General features: G+C 34.3%; 2 protein-coding genes across 3 annotated transcripts; one reads left to right on the forward strand and one right to left on the reverse strand.

The window, feature by feature from the left end:
- Positions 1 to 2,034: 2,034 nt before the first annotated feature.
- Positions 2,035 to 8,112, forward strand: LOC103500117 (uncharacterized). Of its 2 annotated transcripts, XM_051086941.1 has the most exons (6): positions 2,039 to 3,109; positions 3,234 to 3,301; positions 3,408 to 5,231; positions 6,943 to 7,054; positions 7,194 to 7,370; positions 7,444 to 8,112. In XM_051086941.1, exons 1-6 carry the CDS (start codon positions 2,956 to 2,958, stop codon positions 7,557 to 7,559), a joined length of 2,451 nt encoding a protein of 816 aa, XP_050942898.1. In that variant the 5' UTR covers positions 2,039 to 2,955; the 3' UTR covers positions 7,560 to 8,112. The 2 variants fall into 2 exon arrangements, with proteins under 2 accessions (XP_008461546.2, XP_050942898.1); XM_008463324.3 differs by having other exon boundaries at positions 2,035 to 3,109; positions 7,194 to 8,112.
- A 468-nt stretch (positions 8,113 to 8,580) lies between these two features.
- LOC103500118 (uncharacterized) lies at positions 8,581 to 9,536 on the reverse strand. The gene has a single exon (XM_008463325.3). The coding sequence runs from the start codon at positions 9,409 to 9,411 to the stop codon at positions 8,794 to 8,796; it is 618 nt and encodes a 205-aa protein (XP_008461547.2). The 5' UTR covers positions 9,412 to 9,536; the 3' UTR covers positions 8,581 to 8,793.
- Positions 9,537 to 25,092: the final 15,556 nt, after the last annotated feature.

Genomic DNA, 25,092 nt, shown 5'->3' on the forward strand with positions numbered 1-25,092 from the left:
TCATCGCAATTCTTATTGAGTCGTATGCATTTCGCATCATATGATCATTTCATAGAATTATTATACATATTCACTATCTTTGTACCATTTCCTCAGCTTAAGCGTTTACCACACTTTTTTGCCAATTTATAGCTATGCGAAGTAACCTCAACGGATTTAGCAAGTTCTATTCATTCCAACTACGCATTTATGCGTCTTTCAATGCTAGATCATACAACAAGCAATAGACATCTTATACCAGATCACACAACAAATATGTGGCATCCTACTCAAGATCACATAACATGAATAGGACATTCTATTCGAGATCACATAACAAGAATAAATCATCTTATTCTATATTACACAACAAGAATAAGACATCTCACACCAGAAAAAATAACAAGTGTGAGATATTATGTCACATAGGGGTACAAGTGTTATTTCCTTTCAAGCTTATCAAGTTCTATACATTCTTTATTATTTTATTACCTCATCCCAATCCACGGGGGGTTCAATTTATTTTTAAGGCCTAAACATTTTGAGAATTGGAAAGCATAAGATAAATCACAAAGTTCATGGTCTAAAAGAAATACGTTTAAGAATTCGAACTCATTTTGAAAATCCTTTTTATTTTGAAAACATTTAATAAGAAGAATCACTCACACTCAAAAATTGGCTAGCTCCTTTGCCCAGCTCTTAGGCCAACAACTTCCTTGCAATTATTCTGTCAGTACTCAAGCTTCAGATAATTCCTAGAAACTTTGAAAATTCCCTCAATCCTTTCTTAACTCAACATTGGGTATGAAACAGTCCCAATTTGCTTGGGTCCTTCTTATTTATAGGTTTCTTCGGCAATGCTTTCCATGTAGGAATGGTGAGTTTTACCGGCGGCGAGAATCAGTCCAAATCATAAGACGCCACGTGTCTCAGTCAAATCCTTATCCTAGATTTGGATTGGGCGTAGAGGTCAAATCAATTGCCTACCTACTGATACAAGGGCTGCGCTATCACTTCAAGGTTTAGTAGGCTCAACACTTAATCGTTCATCGTGTCACCTCTCTTCAGTTTTCTTTATCTTATTACTTCCTCGCAATGCATGAGTTACTCTTTAATGAAGGTCTCTTTGCACTAATTATTCCTTTTGCCTAAATCTCAACGCAGTAGGCAAAACACGTTCACAAGGTCTCACATATCAAGTACTTGTTAGAAGGATATTAAGTGTATATCACATGGGTATAAAATGTATCAAGTAGATACTAGTAGTGTATGGAGTGTATATTAGTAGTTTATCAAGTGTATCAAGTATGCATTAGTGACATATCACATATATATCAGATGTATCACGTGAGTTGTACTAGTTTTTTCTTTTTTTGTCATTTTTGCAAAAGTAAATAAATATGTGCTATAAGCCTACTTTTTAAAATTTATTTTACCAGATATGCAAAAAGCCCTTAGATATGCAAAAAGCCCTCAAACATGTTCATAAGTATATTTTAGACTATGTAACTACAAATAGTTTGGAATTGTTTCGATTAGAGTCTAATTTTTGAATTATATGAAAATGAAAAATATGAAATACAACTATATTTTAATTTAATCTATTTATTTTCAAATTATCTAACAAACAATTTCTTAAACCTAATGAGTATAAAACAAACTAAAAACTTTTAAACATTTAATTGATCTATTCAATAAAATTTAAATAAATAGAAACTAAGTCTACAGTTGAAAAGTTGAACCACCAAATAAAATAAAAAGGAAGTAAACTTTGTGAATGAAAAAAAAATTGATCTCGAAGTCTCAAATCCATTCTTCATAATAAACGTGGCAAAAAAAGAAGAAAAGAACAGTTAAAAGACCCAAAAGTTCAAAATTAGTAATTTATAAGTTCCATCACACACACGAAGAAAAATTGTCTTTACCTTTTATTCTAAGCCTCTAAATTATTTAAGAACAATAATAATAAAAAAAACCAAACTAAAAACAAATACAAAATCACAAATTTAAAACAAAATTAAATTTAATAATATTATCCGATTTGTCGTTTCGTCATCTCATTTCTCCCCATAGTTCCATTCCACTCCCCAGCGCGTGGTTTCTTCAACATCCTTCACGCTCTGCCTGCAACTGCATATCCCCTTTCATTTTCTCTCTTGGGTTTTGCAGAAAAAAAGCTTTCAGGGGCATCGCCTCGAGCTTCATTCTCTTGGTTATCGCGATCACAAGACCTCGTCCAGCCCGGTTCAATCCCCCTTTTCACTTCCCTTTCCCCGCTTTTGAGGACTGTTCTCTATCTGCTCCTCCTCCTGCTCTGTTTCCATTTTTCTTCTTTGGTCACCCGCTGTTTCTGTTTCTCAATCTGTCTTTGTTTGTGGGTTTTGCGTGTTGGAACATGATGGGCTTTACTGATTCTGAACTGGGTCTGAACGAGTCAGGGGAATGACCGAGTGGTGGCTGTTTTGGCACTGTTACTTCGTCGTTTACTAGCGCCCTGTTGAACTTTTATCTTTCTTTTTTATCAGAAACCCTTTCTGGGTTTTTTTGTTTTTTTGTTTGCAGGTCCCTTTTCTCCATTATTGTACTGGTTTCTATTTTTCTTTAGGCTGTTTTTTTGGCTTTCGTGATATTCTTGCATTTGTTGGATGTTTGGTATTCTTTCTGGGAACCTGTTTTATTGAGCATTGCAGCCTATTTTTAGACGGTCTTTCTTTTTTTCTCACTACCTTTTTGGTTCTTTTGATGGGGGATGATTCTAATCTCTTGGTGGGTTATCGAGAAAATGGGGTAGAGTTCGAAGATTCAGAGTGTGTTTTTGGGATTTGTATGAACAATGGGGATGAAGCTTTTGGGAATAACTGGGTTAGGGGGCTTTTGGGGTTGAAGAGGGGATTTTGTTAGACTGAAGAGCATCGAGTTGCAAGTTAAGGGTCTAACTCTGTTGGAGTGTTTTGGGGGGGTTTTTGTTAGAGATTGATGGAAAATACAAGTAGAACATCGTCTTGTTTAGCTATTTCAGAGAAGAAGACGCATAAGTCTGGTGGTTGTGTGGGCATTTTCTTCCAGCTCTTTGATTGGAACCGGAGATTGGCTAAGAAGAAGCTTTTCTCCAGGAAGTTGCTTCCTCCAGGTTGGGCAATGTTTTATTCTACTGTTTTCCTTTCATTGATTCCTGAAGGTTAATGCTTGGCTTAAGTTTTGCTCATCTGCATTATAATTCGGAGTTTATATCTGGGTCTGTTATGTTGCACTAGGTCGTACCCAACAAGTAACTAAGAAGTTCAAAGGAGATGAAAAGATGCCGGCTTCAAAAAATCATTTGGTAATTACTTGTTTTCCTAGTTCTCTTTTTTCCACTTAGTTTGATTTCTTCTTGAGCTTATATTCTTGTTCTTTTTACTGACGTTGTGCCATTCTTTGAGAAATAGGTTGCTGACGAAAATAGAGGCGGTTTCCCAAACGTGAAGAAGAATGGAAATCATTGTACAGACGTAGGGCACAGAAATGAAATGCGAGTCCCAGGACTGGTTGCTAGACTCATGGGACTTGAGGCCATGCCTGTTATAACTCGGGATAAGTCGAAGAAAACCGGTTTTTCTAATCCTTGTGATAATGTGGAAAAAAAAATAGTAGAGGATATGAATTTTGAAAAAGCAAGTGTAAAAATTGAAGCAAGACCTCTAAAGCTTCAAAAGACGGGAACGGAGGAAGGAAAGATGATGAGACGAATAGGAGCTGAGGTACTACAGTATAAGAGTGTAATGTCACGGTCAAGGAAGCCTCCTTCTCCTCCAAAACTTCCTTCAACAAAAAGTCCAAGGCTTCCCTCGGGGAGGAATGTGTCTAGAACTTCCCGGTTGATCGATGTTGCTAGCAAAATATTGGAGCCTAGTCTGCAGATATCGAACAGAGCTAAATCTGCAATCACACTTCCAAAGCCTATGAATTATTCTCCCAATGAGGTTATATCGAGGGAAATCAGAGTTATACCAGGGGAAGGTTATGATTTGTCAAAGTCCATGGGACAGGCATCATGTAAAAATTGCAACAATTTACTGAAAGTTGAGGCCGTCAATCATGGTGTTGAAGAACATGTATCTGCAATTTCACCCCTCAATTCAACTTATGGCAATGCATCTTTAAAGGGTTCAGGATGGAATAAAACAACAACCCCTGAATCATCCCTCCAGCAAGAAAGAGAAGAAATCCTCCAAACAAGCTGTGATGTTCCTAAAACTGTTACTTCTAAAAAAAATGAATCTAAGGGATCTATAATATCCCTTGTAGATTCCATTGCAGAAAGAATGCCTCTGAACAAACATAATGAGTCTAGGGGTTGTTTAATATCTCATGTTGATTCTATTGCAGAAAGAATGCCTCTTAACAAGGAATCTGTATGTCCAACCACCAGACCATCCAGCCAACAATTCAAACTTAGGACAAATCAATCATCCGTGGTCAAGCATTGCAGTCAATCTGAAGATCATATGACATCAGTCAAAGATAGGATGCCATCAAAATCAAAGGCAAGTATTACATCAAGCAGAAGAACCACATCGCCGGAAAGTGCTGTGGGTCGGACCAAGAACTTTGTTGCCTTAAATCGAAGTCTCAATGGCTGCAGCAGAGGGAAGCTGCCTGCTAAAGTTGAAAATTCTAAGTTTGGCCTAGAAAGAAAGTCTTTTAATGGTTATGAAGGTTTTTCATCACAATCAGGTACCTCACCAAGGAAAAGGAGGACTGCTCATGAGAGTGGACAAATTGATAGAAAAACTTCTTTTGAGTCACCTGCTTCAAAACAACGATCCCATCCGCGTGATAAATTGTCTAGAACAAGTTCAAGGGTTGAAAGCAAACCTCTCCCCACAAAGCAGCCTTGGGCTGGTAATAGATTAGCTGGTTGTAGAGATGCTACTGATAGAGTTTGCAAAAGGGATAAAGACATTGTTTCTTTCATCTTTAATTCTCCCATCAGACAAGAAACCACAGTCGCAATAAAGATGAATGAGGAAAGCTTGTCAAATGAGAGAAATGTGTCTTCCCAAAACCCATCCTTGTTCGGAGGAGATGCTTTAGATATCCTGGAGCAAAAATTAAAGGAATTAACTTCTCAAGGAGATGATCGGTCATCATCGGGTTGTCCATTGAAGAAGCCTGCTTCTGTAGTCATTCAAGAACTGATAGCTGCCGTAGCAGCTGCTCGGAAAGTTTCTTTGGAGGGCTCCACAGTCAACATGGATGTCACTCACTATGTAAGATCCTTTCCGTTGATAGTTCTATTTACTTTTCCACCTCTCTTTTTCCATTTTGCAACATCACTTTCATACTGTGATTGCTTCCTATATGTATAATGCATTGCCTAATCGCATCAGTTGTGGAAAATTATTGTATGAAGAATTTATGATAAAAATGTCCTTGACTTTTTTTTCTCAAAAAGAAAGAAAAACAAATAGCTATTAGGACTGGATGCCCTTTATCAAATAATTTAGTGGCAGTCTACTTCAGTTGTTTAAAATCTGTTTGGATTTTTCTAGTTTTTTGGTTTCCTCTATCAAATAGTTGAGTTGTGTTATGCTTTTGTATTCTTTTAATTCTTTTTTCTTAATAAAAGTTGTTTCTAAAAACAGAAAAAGAGTAACTGAGTGGCAGTCTACTTCACTCGTGCATAGTTCCTCTATGTTGTGCATTACAGGTATTAAGGTTCTCTTAAATTTGTCAACCTGGACATAACTTAACTAGGTAAGGCACATGGTCTTGTTTGAGTGGTTCGTGTTGGGAAAAACCTCCCACTTCTACCTCAGGAAATAAGCAGAAAAATAATAGAGAAATTGAGAGAAAGCAATAAAAAACTGGAAACAGAAGAATTTACGTGAAAAACTCTCAACTTGGAGAAACACCACGGACAAGAAAGAAATTTACTATGTGAAAAATTGCTACAATCACAAAGAATAATTTTCTCTCTCCTAACCCCAATTACAAGAACACTCTCTCCAAGCTTTAGGTCAATCACATCTTTTACCCACTCTTCAACTAGAGAATACAAAAGAAATTTAATTAGAGTTAGCATACTAAAGCTTAAAGTGCTTCTAACTGAGACAATTGAAAAACAAAGACATAGGCTCCTTTTATAGTCCATGACTTTCCTAAACCTTTTTAGTGTAGGACAAGTAGTTGGTGACTTTTCTAAACTTTTCCAAGGTAGGACAAGTTTAAGAATTTCCTAAACCTTTTTTATGTTGGACAACTGCATTTTTAATATTTTTCCCAAAAACACGACAGGTGGAGTCTGAGGTTTGAATCCCCATACCCCACTTGAGGACTGAAAAAATGGATCCTCTTAGATTTGAAAAAGTTGGAATATCTAGTACTTGATGAAAGTTGGTTGTCAAATGTTATATGTTTAATGCTCAATTGACCTAGTGAATGTTTAATAATTAATTGAATTGGGTTTTCTTATACCTGAAAATGACCTACATCAGATTCCTAATTAAATGCCTGTTGCCAGTTATTTTCTCTGAAGCTGCATTTTCATTTATGCCTGCACCAAATATGATCTTGTAAATTTGATTCCATGGTTTGTTTGCTTGTCAATTGACTATGCCAGCTTCCTTAGATAATATATTGTCAATTTTTTTAAAGCATTAAGGGACTTTCCTGAAAGATACATGAATTGCAGTATTGCAATATTCTTCTGAATTACATATTTTCAAGTTTATTTCAAGAACAGTTCTCTTGTCCTAGGATTATTTGAAAGTCCAATTTAGTCTTTTCTTTCATGGACGGTAAACCATACATTTCTTCTGGTTTTTCATTAAATTCAATAAACGTTTACATGTATGTCAAGTTTTGGCGTAGTTCCTATTTTCTGTTATTATTTTATTAGTTTCATCATCTTAGTTTCTAATAGAAGCTTAAAAGGTAGTTTACTTTTGATTGATATTGATTCCACTCCTGTCTTTCCAGGATGATTTGAAGGAAGAAAGGATCACAAACATATTAAAAGGACAAGATCAACTTAGCCCCGGTTCTGTTCTTGAAGCTTCGTTCTCGTCCAGCAGCATGGATGAGAGCTCAGGTTAGAAGTTTAGTGTACCTAACAATACAAAATACAAGAGTGAATTTATGATTTATCCAAAAGGCTCAATCTCCTTTATTCTTTGAAAATGCCTCCATGTGAGAATAATTAGGCTTAATGTCTTTTCTTATCGTCACAGGATGCAGAATGCCAGCTGAGTCTGTTGATTGTTCATTCGATCGACCGCCGCTGTCTGAACCTGATACCGATCTTTTAGATTCCGCAACCTCCTTGAGCGAAGGGAATGTTGGGAATGAAAGGTTGTCGGAAGTCTTTACTGCTATTTCTAGCATACTGCAGAGCAACAACCTTACCGGTATAAAATTGACTGGGAGTAAGCTTGCTCGTGCAAAAGACATTATGCTCAATACTGAAATTTTATTCGGCAGGGATGAAAACAACCTTCTCATTTTGCCACTTTTCATTGATGAACTGGAAACATTCACGTGTGAAATGTGGGCAAACTCTAGCAGTGTCGGCAGTTTGGAGGAGGTCAAGGAGGTAAACCATCTAAGAGGATTTCTTTTCGACTGTCTGATAGAATGCCTAGACTCGAAACATAGCCAACTATACTATGGTGGATCAAATGCTTGGATAAGAACATTGCCAAGACAAAGTGCAAGAGCATTTATCCGAGATGTCGAGAAGGAGATTAAGAAATGGGTACATTTTGTTGGGATGATGACAGATGAGATAGTAGAATGGGAAATGAGCCACTCCTTGGGGAAATGGAGTGATTTTAGCATTGAAGAATTGGAGAGTGGGGCTGAAATTGATGGGTACATACTTCAAATGTTGGTTGAGGAAATTGTAACAGAGCTCTGGGACTTCAGGAAGGGATGATCTTGACTGTGGATTATATCTTTTGTGTGCAATTTTTTTTGTACAAATGAAGGTTAAATGTAATTGTAGATGTGAATTTGTGGCTCTCATTGTTAGTTGAAGCATATAATTATGGAAGCTGGCTTTACTGCTCAAAACTCTCTGATCTGTGCATCTAATTTTCAAGAGGATTTTTCTGGCATTCGTAAGTTTAACATTTACCTCATTTTCCTAAACTTGGAGTTCATTCACCTTTGTAATATGCTTCTTTTATTCATTTACTTTCGTTATGGGTTTAAATAATCCAAGTGAGCATAATTCTGAGGATCAAATCCTTATAACTAGCTAACTAGTAGATTTTAAAAGTTTCCATTTAGATGATTTAATATTCATTAAGGACTAATCTCTTAATGCGGTTTTGGATCACTAAAAGAAATCCTTCCAAACCCTACAACAATTTATTGTCCAGCAACAGCATGCAATGATTTTGATGATTAGATTTCAAATATACTCAGAAACTTATGAAATCAATACACGCTAATGCTTCAGAAACAAAACAATAGTAATAATGTGAATCAATAAGAACTTTTAAATATGGGTAGCTCAATTCATATTAAAAATAATAATAATAACAATCATGATTAGATTTGATGAAACACTACTTAGAAGAAGCTAATCAATAAATGAACACAAAGATGAACAAATTACGACAATTTTTTTACTTCTCACTTCATTATTCCACAAACCCAAATTATCCACTATATAATAAAAGAATCAAAAGTATCCCAAAAAATAAAAAAAAAAAAAAATAAAAAAAAAAATAAAAACTAACACAAAAACCAACAAAAATTCAAAAACATTTGTCTTAGCAATCTTCTTTCCTCCGAAAAATACAATCATTTGTTTCTAATTTTCATTTAAACTTGTCTACTCCCCAATACAGTTTTTCCTTTCCTTCCCCCTTTCCTATTTTCACCATTAATAGCTTTGGCCGTCGCGGTAGAAAACCCCTTCAGCTCCTCAAATCCAGCGTAGCTTTTCCTCACTGTCGTCAATCCGCCGCCCCTTTTCTCCCCCGCGCTCGCCGACTTACTCCCCCTCGAATTCGTCGACAATCCCCCCATATTCTTCCCCCACGTCTTCCCTGGGGGCGTCATCTCCATCACTGGCGACAACATTCCCGGCGGCGGCTTTCTATTCTCCTTTCTTAGCACTGCAGAGAAATCCGGCACCGATTGCGCCACCGTAGCGGACCTTTTCCTTACAGTCTCCGAACCCAGAAATTTAATTTGCTTCTTGGGCGGGGGGGTGGACTTCTCTGGGTGTTCATCGTGGCGATACATGGCGTTTCTGAAGCGGAGCTTGGATTCTCTGAGCTCTGCGTAGGCTTTGTACCTTGGGCCTCTTTCCATGGAGAAAGGCTCAGGTGTGAGGTGGAGAGAAATGGGGTGGTCGGTGGCGGCGGAGTTCTGGTGGAGGAGGAGGGATCTGGAGTCGATGGAGTGGAAGGGGAGGTGGTGGAATTTGTCGGCCATTGTTGAAGGGTGAGGAAGGTTTGAGTTTTTGTTTGAATGAGGTGAAGAAGAAGAGATAATTAGTGTGTTTATTTTTTTGTGGGGTTTGAAAAGAAAAAGGGAATTTGGTTTCTCAACGGTCTGAAATTTGGGTAATGTGAAGAGAGAGAAGGGAAAAGATTGTGTGCTTTCGATTTCACTTTTCCAACGTTCTTCTTTACTTCACGAGTAGTGGGTCCCACTTTTGAGAAAAATTGGTAAATCTTCTCTTTTGTTTATTTCTGATGGTCTGATTCTTTTTCATACCCCACAATTTACGTAATAAGTTTTTCTAAAAGATTATTTATACACCGTACAAAAGATTTACTTAAAAAACAAATTATTCCGTTGGAATTTGCTAACATCAGTTCAACTCAAACACTTTGTTGTATCAAAATAAAAAAAAAATTTGGATTCAAATTTCTTTACCTGCATTCTATTATAATATCTTTCAAACAACAACAAAAATTTAAAAATTTAATTTCACTAACAAAAAACTCTAAACCCTAAGAGCCTGTTTAGGATTAGGGTTGGCACTGTGGGCTTAGGTTAGCCCAAACCTAACCCTCGTTTGGGCCCAATATTAAGGTTTTAGGGTTTCCTTAACCCGATTTCAGCCTCCCTTCAATCCGGCAATACACCTCTTCCATTTCCGTCTTCAACTCGTGTTAACTCTTCCCCTCAATTCGTCTTCATCCAAAATCGATTTCTTCTTCTTTCGTTCTGTGTTCTCCCTCATCAAATCGAATTCTCCTTCTTTCGTTCCGTGTTCTCCCTCAATCCGTTTTCATGCAAAACCGATTTCTCCTTCTTTCGTTCTGTGTTCTCCGTAATCAAATCGACTTCTCCTTTTTTCGTTTTGTGTTCTTCCTCAATCCGTCTTCATGCAAAATCGACTTCTCTTAACCCGCATTTTGTTGATATTTTGTTCCTTCATTCGTCCGTTGCGTTTTGCCGATGAACCCTCATTTCGTGACGTTGAATCTCTATCTGCATCTCTCTCATCCGTCTCTCTCAGTCCCCAAAGGTTTTGCGTGTTTGTTGAAGCCGACCCTTCAACGGTGTTGGCTCCAAACACGATTTCCTTTTGGAATCTAGGGTTTTGTCTCTAAAGTCATTTTGTTGAAGGCGACCCTGTAATTTTCTCCTTCTCCTTGTCGCTTGCGGTTCCATTGTTGCGGCTGGGTGTTTCGCTTGTCATTTGGTCATTTCCTTCACTGATAAGACAGAAACTTCACACCGTTGTCTGCCATTGGGTTCTGATCAAGCTTGGTAAGGAGGTATTGGAGTCTTTTGAATCCAATTTTTTTTAGCCGATGACGAGTTCCCATTTTCAATACAAACTGATTTTCTTTTGGAATATATTTATTTGTTTGCATTATGTTCTCTGTTAAGATAATTTAGTTTCGGTATTGTCTGATTTTTGTTTTCCATATATGTATGTAAAGACATTTGTCCATGCTTTTGCGGCTTTCCATTCTGTCTTATTGCTTTACATTGCTCTACTTTATTTTGGCCTTCCATTCTGTCTTCTTGCTTTACATTTTACATTGTTTTGATAACATTTGCTATCAATTGTGTTGCCTGATTTTGTATTCACAAAATATGTTTGAAGTTGTTTACACACTTTTCTTCCATAGTATTGTCTCTTCCATCTTTTGGGTTAAAAATTATCTGGCTGCATAGTATTGTCTCTTCCATCTGTTTACATGGTATGCTTTCTGTATAGCTTTCAGTGTTGTCTCTTCCATCTGTTTAGATTGTATGCTTTTGGTATAACTTTCAGTACATAGCCTTTGACTCCTTGGACTTTTCTATGCTTTATGTCAGTTCTAGCAGAGATTCCCGTCTTTTATTGATGGATAGCTTCCAATGTATTACTTTCCTCTTTATTTTTTGGTTTGCCTCCATTAAAGCCCTCCCAACTTGCCCTATCTTCCCCTATATATACACCACGTTTCCTCTTTTCATTCACTGCATTCTTCTCTCTGTTTGTATCTTCTCCTTCGTAAGTTATTTTTTTTTTGTTGATTCTTCATTTAATCTGCCTTATTTTTTGCTAATTTTTCATTTTTTTTTGTCGATTCTTCATTTAAGTTACCCTACATGTTCTTGCAATTAACTTCTGTCCTCCTTTCTCACTATTTTGTATGTACTTATATATTCATCTATTTTATTCTTTATATGTTTTTGGTATATGCTTCTGTCTTCCTTTCTCACTTACGAACTCTTTACTATGTACTTATATTCATCTATTGTATTCATGTTTTCCTTCTGTGCTTCTATCCTCCTTTTGGTATAAGTTTCTGTCCTCCTTTTGGTATATGTTTCTGTCCTTCTTTCTCTGTTATTGTTTCATGTTTACTTTGTTATTTTTGATGTGTCCACTACGATGAAATTTCATTCAATTTTTTGAATGGTTTCAAAACTTTGAAGCTACCAATTTTAAAAAAACTTCTTTTGTTATCCTTTGGATGTTCATTATTAATCCCTTTCATCATTCAATGTTGATTTCGGGTAAGATTTGTCGTCATATAAGGTATGTATATGTAATATTCTTTTACTTTTTTTACCTTCTATCTCGTATCTTATGTACAAATATTAACCATGTTCTTTTTCTTATGCAGGACGTCGCCATTCACGAGTATACTCTTCGAAGAGATACTATTATAATGGCCGTTTGTAGGCTTTGTATACTCTTCAGTATTTTTTTCTTATTTATTTTTTTGGGTTTTGTATAAATTTATTATGAACATTTTGTTAAATATTATTTGGTTTATAATGTGTATGCATTCTTCACTTTCTCTTTTTTAACTATCTTCTTTTTTTATATAGTAACAACAATTCCTATTTAAAAAATATCCAATTAATTATCCAATTATATATTAACAACAATTCCTACTAACTATCCAATTAATTAACAACAATTCCTAATTTAAAAAATATAAAAACTTTTATACTACCATATCATAACAAGAATGGGCTAACACATGCTTTTCATTCATTGTTATAAGTATGACTACTGAACAATGTTTTTTACAAAAAAAAAGTTATAACCTTTTTACCAATCATTCTAAGTAATAGAAATAAAGACATTAATTTCATCAACTTTCAAAAGATGTGTTTAATTAATTGAAATATGATCATAAATTTGGATATCATCAACTTTTTACCAATATTGTTTTTTAAAATATGATCATAAATTTGGATAGTAATTAAATTAAATTAATCGAATACACATTTCATCAACTTTGAAAAGATGTGTTTAATTAATTGAAATTTGTATGCACTATGACACATACATATGTCACATTTGTTTTTTTTTAAAATACGATCTTCACAAGTACGTACGTATCTCACATACTATTTCTATAATAGTGTTACCACATTAGATTGTACTTACAATTTCATAAGGCCTTTTTACTGAAACCCATTTTTTAAAATAATGTTTAAAACAAGTTATTTGTTCTATGTCTAGGGTTTTAGTAAATAGGGATATTACTAAGTTTAGGGTTTTAGTAAGTGCATAATAAGCTTCCATTAGGGATCTTTTGACATTGTATATCGATATTTTACTAATTCACTTAGTACATATTTTTAGGAAACTTTACATACTTTGTAATGGATCAACAAACACTTCTTGGGGTCCTAACTGCGTTTATGTTGGCCCAACTTCAGATGTTACTAACGTTGGAGCTACTAATGAACAACAATAAGCGTCTCCAACATATACCGTCCGATACACGCTATAGAATTAGGCAGCTTGCATACTTTTGCATGATACATGAGTCAGATCTTGTGTGTCGGCAGAGCATGCGGATGGACAGGCGAACATTCGCAATTCTATGCCATTTACTTAGAAATGTGCCTGGTCTTTCGTCGACTGAGATTGTTGATGTTGAGGAAATGGTAGCAATGTTCTTGCACGCCCTTGCTCATGACGTGAAGAACCGCGTCATTCAACGAGAATTTGTACGGTCCGGTGAGAAAGTATCTCGACATTTTAACCTCGTATTGTTGGCTGTGGTTCGACTGTACGAGGAGGTGATAAAGAGACCTATTCAGGTAACAAACAACTGCAATGATCAACGTTGGAAGTGTTTCGAGGTGGGCATGGTAAAAGTTCGGTGTATTTGACCTTTACGTACGTCATACTTATTTCAGCGTGTTTATTCAACGTGCAGAATTGCCTTGGCGCATTAGATGAGACGTATATAAAGGTCAACGTTCCTGCAGAAGATCGACCTACATTCAGAACGCGTAAGGGAGAAATTGCCACAAATGTACTGGGCGTTGTGCAACACGAAAGGGGATTTCGTATACGTCTTCGCCGGTTGGGAAGGATCGACGACAGACTTGCAGATTCTACGGGATGCCCTAGCATGAGAAAATGGACTACAAGTGCCAAAGGGTATTTCTTATTTATAATAAAAATACGTCGATTTCTACTTACATATTCAAAGCGCATAAACAAATAGTTTGAATAACAGGATATTATTATCTGTGCGATGCGGGTTATCCAAACGTCGAGGAATTTCTCGCTCTTTACAAAGGCCAGCGGTACCACTTGCAAGAGTGGCGTAGTGTTGGAAATGCGCCAACAAATGCAAAGGAGTACTTCAACATGAAGCACTCTTCGACAAAGAATGTCATTGAGTGCGCCTTCAGTGTTCTTAAGGATCGTTGGGCCATTCTTCGTGGGAAGTCGCACTATCCCCTACAAGTCCAGTGTCGCACCATACTAGCATGTTTCTTGCTCCACAATTTGATAAACAGAGAAATGACATATTGCGACGACGTTTACAACGTGGACGAGGGGGACTCCGCGTACGCGACAACCACCGCTTCAGAAGACATTCACTACATTGAGATGACAAACAATTGGTCTCAGTGGCGTGACGAACTAGCTGAATCAATGTTCACAGATTGGCAGTTGCGTAACGCTTAGATAAGAAAATTTTACATTAGAAGTCATCGGTTGTATGCGCATTTTATTGACCTGTAAAATGTAATGTTGCATATGAAATGAACGTACACCATTTATTTGTGACTGTTAAATGTGAAATTCTGATATTACTAACGTACTCCATGTATTTCTTGTAATTTATCATTTTCAATATGTCAGCCTCAACCCGTGCCCCGAGGCATGTCTGGACGAAAGAGGAGAAGGACACTCTTGTGGAATGTTTAATGGAGTTGGTGTCAATGGAGGGATGGAAATCCGATAATGGTATGTTTCGGCCAGGTTACCTGGCCCAGTCGGTACGCATGATGGCAGAGAAACTACCTGGATGTCTTGTCTGCTCAACGACTGTAATTGACTGTAGAATAAAGACACTGAAGCGGACATTCCAGGCCATCGCCGAAATGCGGGGGCCAGCATGCAGTGGCTTTGGGTGGAATGATAAAGAGAAATGCATAATTGCGGAGAGAATTATTTGATAATTGGGTTAGGGTAAGGAAAATAATATAAACGTCACACGGCTTTCGCAATGTACATTTACTTCACAATTTTTCTATTAGTACTTATAAGTGGTCATTTTTTCCCCACAATCACATCTTGCAGCAAAGGGACTCTTGAACAAACCGTTTTCGTATTACGATGAACTTACATATGTGTTCGATCGCGATAGGGCGATGGGTTAGTTCGCTAAGACATTTGTGGATGTGGGGTCTAACGACCGTAGCAGGTATGAGGGATTTGATATGGCGGATGGAAACGAGGAGTTCCCGCCAGTGTACAGCTAGGGGATTGACCTGTCGCAGGACGATGTACGCACATCACGGCCTTTTCACGCTTTAGAGGGTAGGACCGGATTGAGTTGATCCAAGAGGAAGAGGGGAAGTCAGCGAGAGATGGATGTTGAAGGCATAAATCTGGCGCTCGACCAAACAAACGAGCAACTCAGGATGATTGCGGAGTGGCCTGCACGCGTCCTTGCCAATGACAACCATGTGCACACGAAATTCTTCCGCATATTGCGTGAGATGCCGGAACTAACGAGTTTGGATAGGGCGATATTGCAAAGGCATCTTCTGTCTCATATGGACGACCTTCGGGGTTTCATACTCATGCTTGAGGATGAGAGAGAGGGATTTTGTAGAGTCCTCCTACGAGACATGATGAGATAGTTTATGTTTGTACTGACCTGAGTTGCTTCTTATTTGCTTACTTTTTTTTTTTTTTTTTTTTCTGTATGATATTGATTGTTTATGCTTTTTCTATTGTAGACAACTATTTTTTTTCCCTTCATAATGTTTATTTAAAATTAAGGAAAATAGTCACAATTTCACCCAAGCGTTATACCAGATAATTATATATATTCAAAATAGGGGGACATCGCTATCGCCAATTACAAATAGGAAATAATTAATTTGTCTTTCTAAAAAATGAATTTTAATAAATTTTTCACAATATGCTCAGAAATTAATTACAAATTGGACAACTATCTTTACTAGTTTAATAACATTACACATACAATAAATTATTTGCAATAACACGTGTTCGACGCTTTTTCGTAAAAAAGTATTCAATAAATTTTTTTTTATCATATTTACAATCTCATTTAAAAAATATTATACTACATAAAAAAAAAAATTATTAACCCAACCCTATAACACTTTCCCCAAATAAATTTTATCATAAATTTCACATGAACCTACCCACCTAACCCTTCTCCCAAACACATCTTATCATAAATTTTCCATAAAACTACCCACCTAACCCTTTCCCCAAACATATCTTATTCATAACACTATCATAACCCTTCCCAAATAACTCTTCTCTCAAACACCTCTTATCATAAAACTACATTTCTAAACCCTTCCCCAAATAAGGGTTATGATAAAACTAGGTTTATCATAACACTAGTTTTATCAAAACATTAACCCTTCCATAAATCAACTCTTCCCCAAACACACCGGCCTAAATCTTAAATTCTAAAAAACCGTTGATAAAAATAAACTATAAAAATATAAGAAATAACCACTTCACCGTTATTATTATTATTATTTTCCCTTTGTTTGTTAGCCACCTCAATAACTAAACTAAGGAAGGAAATAAAAGAATTATTATTTTCAAACTTGATAGTTTGATTTGAAAACTTGATGATATATATACCTAAGTTGAGGCAGCGGTGGATAGAGGTAGGGGCCCCGGCACGTGTTTTATTCAAATTATGGAGTTATATAAATTTAAAATACTGGTTAACTAAAAGATGGTTAGAAGTTAATAGAATACACACATCGCCGGAAAAAGCATGTCTGGGATACATGACTAGGACACCATTCTTGCTTCTTCTCTTTAATTTCAATTTTAGGTCTGATTCTTTGCATGCACAACCACACTACTTCACTTTAAAATGGAAAACGTTTTCTCTTACTTTTCAACCACACTACTTGGGTTTTGGGTTGCAAAGGAAACATTCCTGACCCTTACATCTCTTCAGGTTCTTCACTTTTCAAAACCAATTGAGATTAATAATTGAGAGAATTTTATCCACACAGTTTTTTTTTTTTTTTTTTTACAGTCCCTTCCTTCTTATACTTTCCAAGATTTTTATTTATCCTGAAGTTGATGTTGAACGTGGGAAGTTATTCCTTTAATTTAAATAAAATAAGATAAAATAAAGGTTAATTTTCATAAATATATAGCAAGCAAAACACAAAAATATTTAAAAAGATCGTTTAACATGGTCAACACGATCGTTTGAATTTGAAATTATTTTTCCATCGTTTAAAAAGAACTTCATGATTTTGTGGATTTGATCTAAACAATCGCGTACCATAGTTAACCCGATCGTTTAGCATGATCAACATGGTCGTTTAGATTTGAAGTTTTTTCTATTGTTTAAAAAAACTACACGATTGTGTGGTTATGATCTAAACGATCACGTACCGTAGTTAACCTGACTGTTTAGGGTGGTCAACACGATTGTTTAAATTTAAAGTATTTTTTCATCTTTAAAAAGAATTATATGGTCGTGTAACAATAATCTAAGCGATTGCTTACCATAGTCAACCCGATCGTTTAGGGTGGTCGACATTATCACTTATATTTGAAGCATTTTTTCCATCATTAAAAAGAACTACACGATTGTGTTAATACTACCTACACGATCGTGTATCATTTTCTATCATTTTCTACACATATGCGTATCATGATCATTTAGAAAAAGAATTACACGCGCGTGTGGCTAATTAATCGCGTGTTGACTGGGAAATTTTTGGTATTTGTGGGCCTATAGGCTTTTTTCGTTTTCAAAATTATTTTATACAGTGTAAATATTTTGCTGGTTTGTTATATTTTTTATAAAACCCCAAAAATAAATATAATTATTGATTAACTAATTTAATATTTAATTAAATCATATTTAAATGAATGTGTTTGACATAACATATATTTTTAATTTAGGTTTTTTTTAAAATATAACAAACCTAAAAAATATTTACACTGTATAGAACAATTTGGAAAACTGAAAAGCCCCACAGGTCCACGATGGGAAATACAAAAAATGCCCCAGTCAACACACAATTAATCGACCATACCACGTGTAATTCTTCTTTTAAACGATCATGATACGCAATCGTGTAGGAAATGATATACGATCGTGTAGTTCTTTTTAACGATATAAAAAATGCTTCGTGTAAATCTTCTTCTAAACGATTATGATTCGTGATCGTGTAGGAAATGATACACGATCATATAGTTCTTTTTAACGATGAAAAAATGTTTCATGAATTCTTCTTCTAAATGATCATGATATATGATCGTGTAGGAAATGATACACGATCCTGTAGGAAATGATACACGATCCTGTAGGAAATTATACACGATCGTATAGTTCTTGTTAATGATGAGAAAAATACTTTAAATCTAAACAATCGTTTAGATCATATAAGCATATCAAAGTGATGTTTAAACGATCTTGATATTCTGAAAGAGGAGCTATAAGAAAGAAATAGAAGATGAAGAAAGAAAGAAATAAAGAAAAAAAAGATGAATAAAAATAGAAAAAAGAAAATCTTGGAAGAAATCTATATTTTATTTATTCAAAAGAAGATGAACGGAGGAGCTAAAGAAATCTGAAATAAAAATAAAAATAGAAGAAGAAAGAGCTGAAGAAATTTGGAAGAGAAGATTAATAAATTACAAAAAAGAAGAAGAAAGAGAAGTGATGAATCGTATGCAATATTAAGGGCAAATTTGAAATTTATGAAAAATTTCTACCGACTTTATATGATTTTGTTACATGAGATGTAAACATTTTGGTGTTTTGTTATATATTTATGAAAATTAACATTTAATTTAACTAATTTAATTAAATTGAATCAAATTAAACAATTAATTAATTTTTCAGTTAACCAATTATTAAACTAAATATCTTATATTTAATTTAATTCACATTTGAATCTTATTCGTATTTATATCTCTCATAACTTATAGTTTTAATGTGTATTATATACACATTAAATTTTAACCTATAATCTTAATATGAATGTAATTCACATTAAATTAATATTTGATCTTGTACTGATATTTTATTTTTTCATAAATTAATTTTGAATCAAATCCAAAATTAAATTTATATTACAAAGTTTAATTAAAATAAGAAATTTATTTTATAATGTACTACCATACATTATATTAATTCCTGGAGTAAATTTGAACAACTCAAATTACATTCAATACATAATAACCTCAATACTCTTTATGCGCTAGGAAGTGACCTAATTGGCCTACAAACCAGATGCTACAACGATAAAAGATTTAGGTTAAACTCATTAACCACATTAATCGATATTCGTTAATTATGTGTACAATCCATTGAAGACTCACAACAAAATTTCTCTCATGTAGATATATTTCAATATCTATTGATATAGACCAATAATGATAAGTTAGTCCTTCGCAAGTGTCTGTAGCATTAAACGAGTCAAATTACCATTTTACCCTTGAGTTATTTCTTAATTCTTAAATATTAGTGCTCCTCTAATGAACAACCTGTTTATGGTCCAATCAATAAACAAAATCCCTCTTGTTTCGTAGAAAGGGTAAGATCCTTTGTTCAAGTCTCAGAGATACCATTTAAAGGAACACTCGTCTGCTTATCCTAAGTCGGGAAGAAGTTAATTCCATCTTGTAATACTATATGTTTCTAGCTCCCCACTTAGTTTTGTTACCAAAATGGTAGGTTTTGTTGAGTCAGCGGATTGGACACTCTCACTAATGCAAATCTGATAGGCACTTAGAATATTGTTCTTGTTAATTTTGTAAATGGCTAAATAGTTTTGGACGGTAACCATTTTTTGTGTAAATGTTTTATTCATAGTCATTATTAATTATATGGTTTTAGTATACCACACTTGTGAATTGGTCTAGCAACACAACAACGAAAGTGGATTGGGTTAGGGATTATAGAAGACAGATTATTGTAAATTTTGGAATAAGCTACATATTTTAAAGCTTAGTTGGAATATTGGGTTGGAATTGTGTAACTATTTATGACATATTGTTGAAGAATAGAACTATTCCTGGTTACTTATTATATAGTTACTTATTATATTAAACTTCTTGAATGTTGAATTTTGTACATATAAGACTTATTATTGAAGAATGAAAATACTACTAGTTGGAGAGTTTACTTTGTTGATGAATCTTTCTTATTGGAATGAATGTAATACATGAAATGAGAATGTGAAATGGAAATTCAATATATTTAAAATGCTAATAAAATGTATATAGTGTGTTGCTAAAAGCATGTCAAGATTTAAATAACATGACCATTTTATCATGTAAAGTATTCATATATTTGATAGAAATAAAATGTCAAGAGTAAGTAAATATGATCGAAGTCAACGTCAATAATTCATCAATTTGACATGTAAAAAGAGTCAAGTATATACTATATTACTTGACATGTAAAAGAGTTGAGTACGCTATCTTACTTGACATGTAAAAGAATCGAGTGTACTATTTTACCTGACATTAAAAAAGAATTAAGTATACTATCTTACTTGACATGTAAAAAGAGTCACATATACTATCTTACTTGACATGAAAAATATGTCAGGAAATATATAACCTAACGTTTTCTTGGTGTCAAATGTTCAGAGAGTATATTTGACAGTTGAGTACTTGATGTTTTTTACAACGTCAAACGTCAAGTATATGGTTACTTGACAAATCAAATCTATGTAGTATTCAGTAAAAGAATATGTCAAAAATAAAGCTCGTATAGAAGATTCAATAACAAAAGTGTTTTATAGCAAATGAAGCATTGATGTTCTGTTCAATATAATGTATTTGCATGGAATATATTAAAACAAAATTCAACCCAACAATTCAAAATGATGATACATTAGACATTAGTACCAGCTGAAAAAACAATAAACATGTAACTATACTTTTACAAAAAGCACATCCAAACAGTGTGGTTCACTAATGAAAGAGTTATAACGTGACCAACTACAAAAAGCTCATTGGTATGTTCTAACAACAAATTGTAATGCCGTGGATTCATATAGAAGGTATCAAATTATATTCAATAATGAAAGTTTTGTCGTAAAAATTTTGTATTTTTCCTAAAGTTATGATATGATAATGAACATGAGATTGAGCCCCAAAATAGAAACGAAGCTAATGTTCACCAAAAGCATAAAGCAAATTTTCGGAATGGTTAAAAATTAAAGTAAGTTTGTATGTATAAATAGTATACTTTCTATGTTAGATCCATTATCATAATCGTTAAGTGATTTTTAGTTGCTAATGTACTTTAAATGCAATAAAAAATTTAGTCAACAACCAATGAAATTGTGAGTGAGTTGTATGCACTTTCACGTGGCCTTAATATTCGAATTAGTTCGTATAGTGACTCTATATTACAATAATATTTGATTTAGTTCAATGGATCGATATGACCGTTGCATAACTCAAAATAGTGGAGTTTTAATTTTTGGAGGACATGATAATGAAGGGTCGACTTTTATGGTATCTTAAAAGAAGTGATTTAATTGAAGTTTCGATAGGAAACAAGTTGTTCAATTTCGATGTGATTGGTATGATACAAATCCAAGAAAAAATTGAATTCGCGAAGACGATCATTTTACAAGCAAAAGATATACTTAATACTTTTGGTATCAAAATAAACCTTTCATTCTTGCCTCCCAAGGACAACTCGTGTTTTATGTTGATGATATTTTGTTAGATAATGGTTGGAAAATAGGTCAAAGAATTCAGCATAGAAACTTACGAGATAGGGCTGAAATCGAAGAAGTTGATGTACCTGAAGATAATATAAATGAATGCTTTGTTGAAGATGTGAAATAAGTAGAGATGATGTAAACCCAACTATAGTGTGCGAAAGTAATGATATGACTGAGAAAATGTTAGCTTTTGAGGATGGCATTCAAGAGTAGGAGGAAAGAGCGGGAGAGAAATAGCAAATGGGAAGTTTTGAAATAGTATCTACTCAAGCTAATTGAGGATTTTAAAATATTATCTACTGTTGCTAAAAGTGGTTATTATAATCTTGCATAATTTTCACTCGAAATGATCCCTAAAATTTTTGTTTTTTATTAGAATTTCTACCAAAAAATATAAACTATATATTACAAAAAGAAAAAAAATAGTAATTCAAATCATAATAAGAAGTCTTTTAAAAAATATAACAAATAGATAAAATATTTACACTGTATAGAACAATTTCGAAAATCGAAAAAAGCCCATAATAGACGATATAAAAAATATCCCATCAACCACGCAGTCACCAATGTTCATAATATATTTAGTACACGATCGTTTAGATTTGGATAGCCAAATTTAAACCATTTATTTTTTCAATTCTATCCTCTAGATTTGGTTAGACGTTTACATTTGATCGTTTAGATTTTGGTAGTCAAATCTAAGCAATTTTTTTTTCAAAATTTAGTACAAAATCGTTTAGATTTGGCTATTTTCAAGATTCTTATGGTACATGATCGCTTATTTTTTCAAAATTATTTTTGGTATTATTTTTTTTACATGATTGTTTATATTTAACTACCCCAATTTAAACGGTTTTTTTACACGATCCTTTAATTTAACTATTTTTTTTGTATACGATGGAAAACGATGCAAAAAAAAAAAAAAAAAAGAGGAAAAGACGTAAAAAAAGAAGAGAAAAAAAAGAAAGATGATGCAAAAAAATCGCAGTGCAAAATAAAAGAAGAGGAAAAGAAGAAAGACGATGAAAAGAAAACAATGAAGAGGAGAAGAAAAAAGAAAAACTTGAAATATTTAAAAAATAGCTAACTTTGTGGATTTTGTTACACCAACCGTGAATAATATTATAGCGGTTTGTTATATTTATAAATAGTTCATCCAAATCAAATGTCCATTTTATACTGAAAAACATAAAAGAAGTAAATTAAGAGACGATACACTAAAATTCTCTTTTTAATGATATTAAAGCTTGTGCTCAAAATCGTTACAAAAATATTGGCTTTTATCGATAGCATGTGTCATGAAGTTTTATATATAATGTCTTTCTTGTCTTAAATTAATGGACAAGTTTTTCAACCCCAACAACAATCGCTAAATTTAAGAAAAATAGTTGTAATTGAAAAACTAAATTATTTATAAATATGACAATATTTTATAGTTTACATACATCATTGATATTTTGTTTTATTTTAAAGTATTTTGATTTATTTTATTATATTTGAAAATCTTATATCTGAAATTAATAAAAATAATAGTTTTAAATTCAAAATTAATTAGCTTTACAAAATTTAGTTGAAAATGTTAATAATTTTTATCTCTATTTTAGAAATTTAATTTTGCCAATGATATCCATGGTTTGAATTAATTTGGAGGAATAAGAAATGTTTTTGTTTGAATGTTGAATAGAGATTTGGTCAACGTTAGTGCATTTTGGACTCATACAACTCAACTAGTGAAAAAATAGAACAGAACTTTTCAAAAGGTCTGTATTCAAACCATAAGCAAGCAAGCAAGCTAAGTCAAACACACGCGAGGTCTTCATTCAACAAATAATCAAGTGGTTGAAAAAAAGGGCATAGCAGTAATTTCACACAAACCTCGTTTAATATAAAAGTAGTAGCTGTTGAATCAAAGAGATTCGTAACCCATACACTCGTTTTAGAGGATCAAGAGAGATAATCAAAAGTCGTTTACAGAAAAAGTAAAAGGAACAATGGAGTCTTCAAGCTCAAGTCTTCAAAAGATCAACAACAATGATAGTGTTGAGCAATAAATTTTGGCCAATTAAATTATGCCACGTCATCACAATAAATATTGTGATAATCATAATTTGATTGGGTTTGGATAATGAAGCTTTCTTGTACCTGATCTAATTAAGCCCTAAATATAAATTAGGGTAAGAAATAATGGACCAAGCCCGTCAAACAATTGGGCCCGGACACGAACCCAACAAGCAAATGGGCCCAAGCCCAGAGTGTCAGGTGGGCTCAAGCCCAAGCCCAATAAGCAAATGGGCTAAGCCTAAGTCCAACAGACAAATAGGCCCAAGCCTAACAAACAAACAGGCCCAAGCCCACTTAAAGCCCATAAAATTTCTCTATAAATAGAGACATCTACCATTCATTTGAGGGGACCTTTGATTGAAGAGAAGAATCGAAGCTCTGAAGAATTGAAGACAAAAACTTCTGAAGACTCTCAAGACGCGCAAGTTATCATCAACCTCAAAATCAACCTTCTGAAAGATCGAAGACTTAGAAGATCAAACTTTCCTTGAATTCCAGAAGATTGAAGCTTGAATTGACTTGTAGTTACGACTTCTTGAAGATCAAAGACCACGAAGTTCTAAATTTTACTTTTTTGTATCCGAGAGAAAGAATCAAAGGAGTAAATATTAGAGATTGTATCCTAAATACATAAATCAATACAAAGTTCGATTCCACGAATTAAATTTCTCCTGAAATCTCGTGCGAACAATTTGGCACGCCCGGTGGGACATTCTCTACCTTTCATCTCTTTCTCTTTTCGAAGAACATCCAAAGAAAATCATGACATCTCAAGGCAACACTTCCAAAGCTCTCAGTGACATCGGCAAACGGCCAAACACTCGTAGCCGCTCAAGGGAGATTCAGTCATCTGAAGATATGCCTCCTTTTGACGTTGCAAAGAATATTTGGGAGCAAATCTCTAAGCCACCAAAAGGTGGAATTGTAATCAAAGAGAATCCTGCGATGGACGAACACAACTCGTTGTCTGAGCGCTCAAACGAGGAGGTTCCACAGCCAAATATAATGTCAGTTATGGTAACTGATGTGGATACAAGCGAAGACAGGATGGCAGAGCTCGAAAAAAAGGTTAATATGCTCATGAAGGCGGTTGAAGAAAGGGATTTTGAGATCGCATTGTTGAAGAATCACATTGAAAGTCGTGACGCTGCTGAATCAAGTCACACACACACTATAAAAAATGCTAACAAAGGGAAAGCGATCATGCAAGAAAGTCAACCACAAAATTCCACCTCGATCGCATCATTGTCTGTCCAACAGCTGCAAGAGATGATTGCAAACTCCATCAAAACTCAATACGGTGGACCTGCTCAAACATTCTCTTTATATTCTAAGCCATATACAAAAAGGATTGACAATATGAGAATGCCACATGGATACCAGCCACCCAAGTTTCAA

This window comes from Cucumis melo, chromosome 6, assembly GCF_025177605.1.
Source record: "Cucumis melo cultivar AY chromosome 6, USDA_Cmelo_AY_1.0, whole genome shotgun sequence".
Taxonomy (NCBI): Eukaryota; Viridiplantae; Streptophyta; class Magnoliopsida; order Cucurbitales; family Cucurbitaceae; genus Cucumis; species Cucumis melo.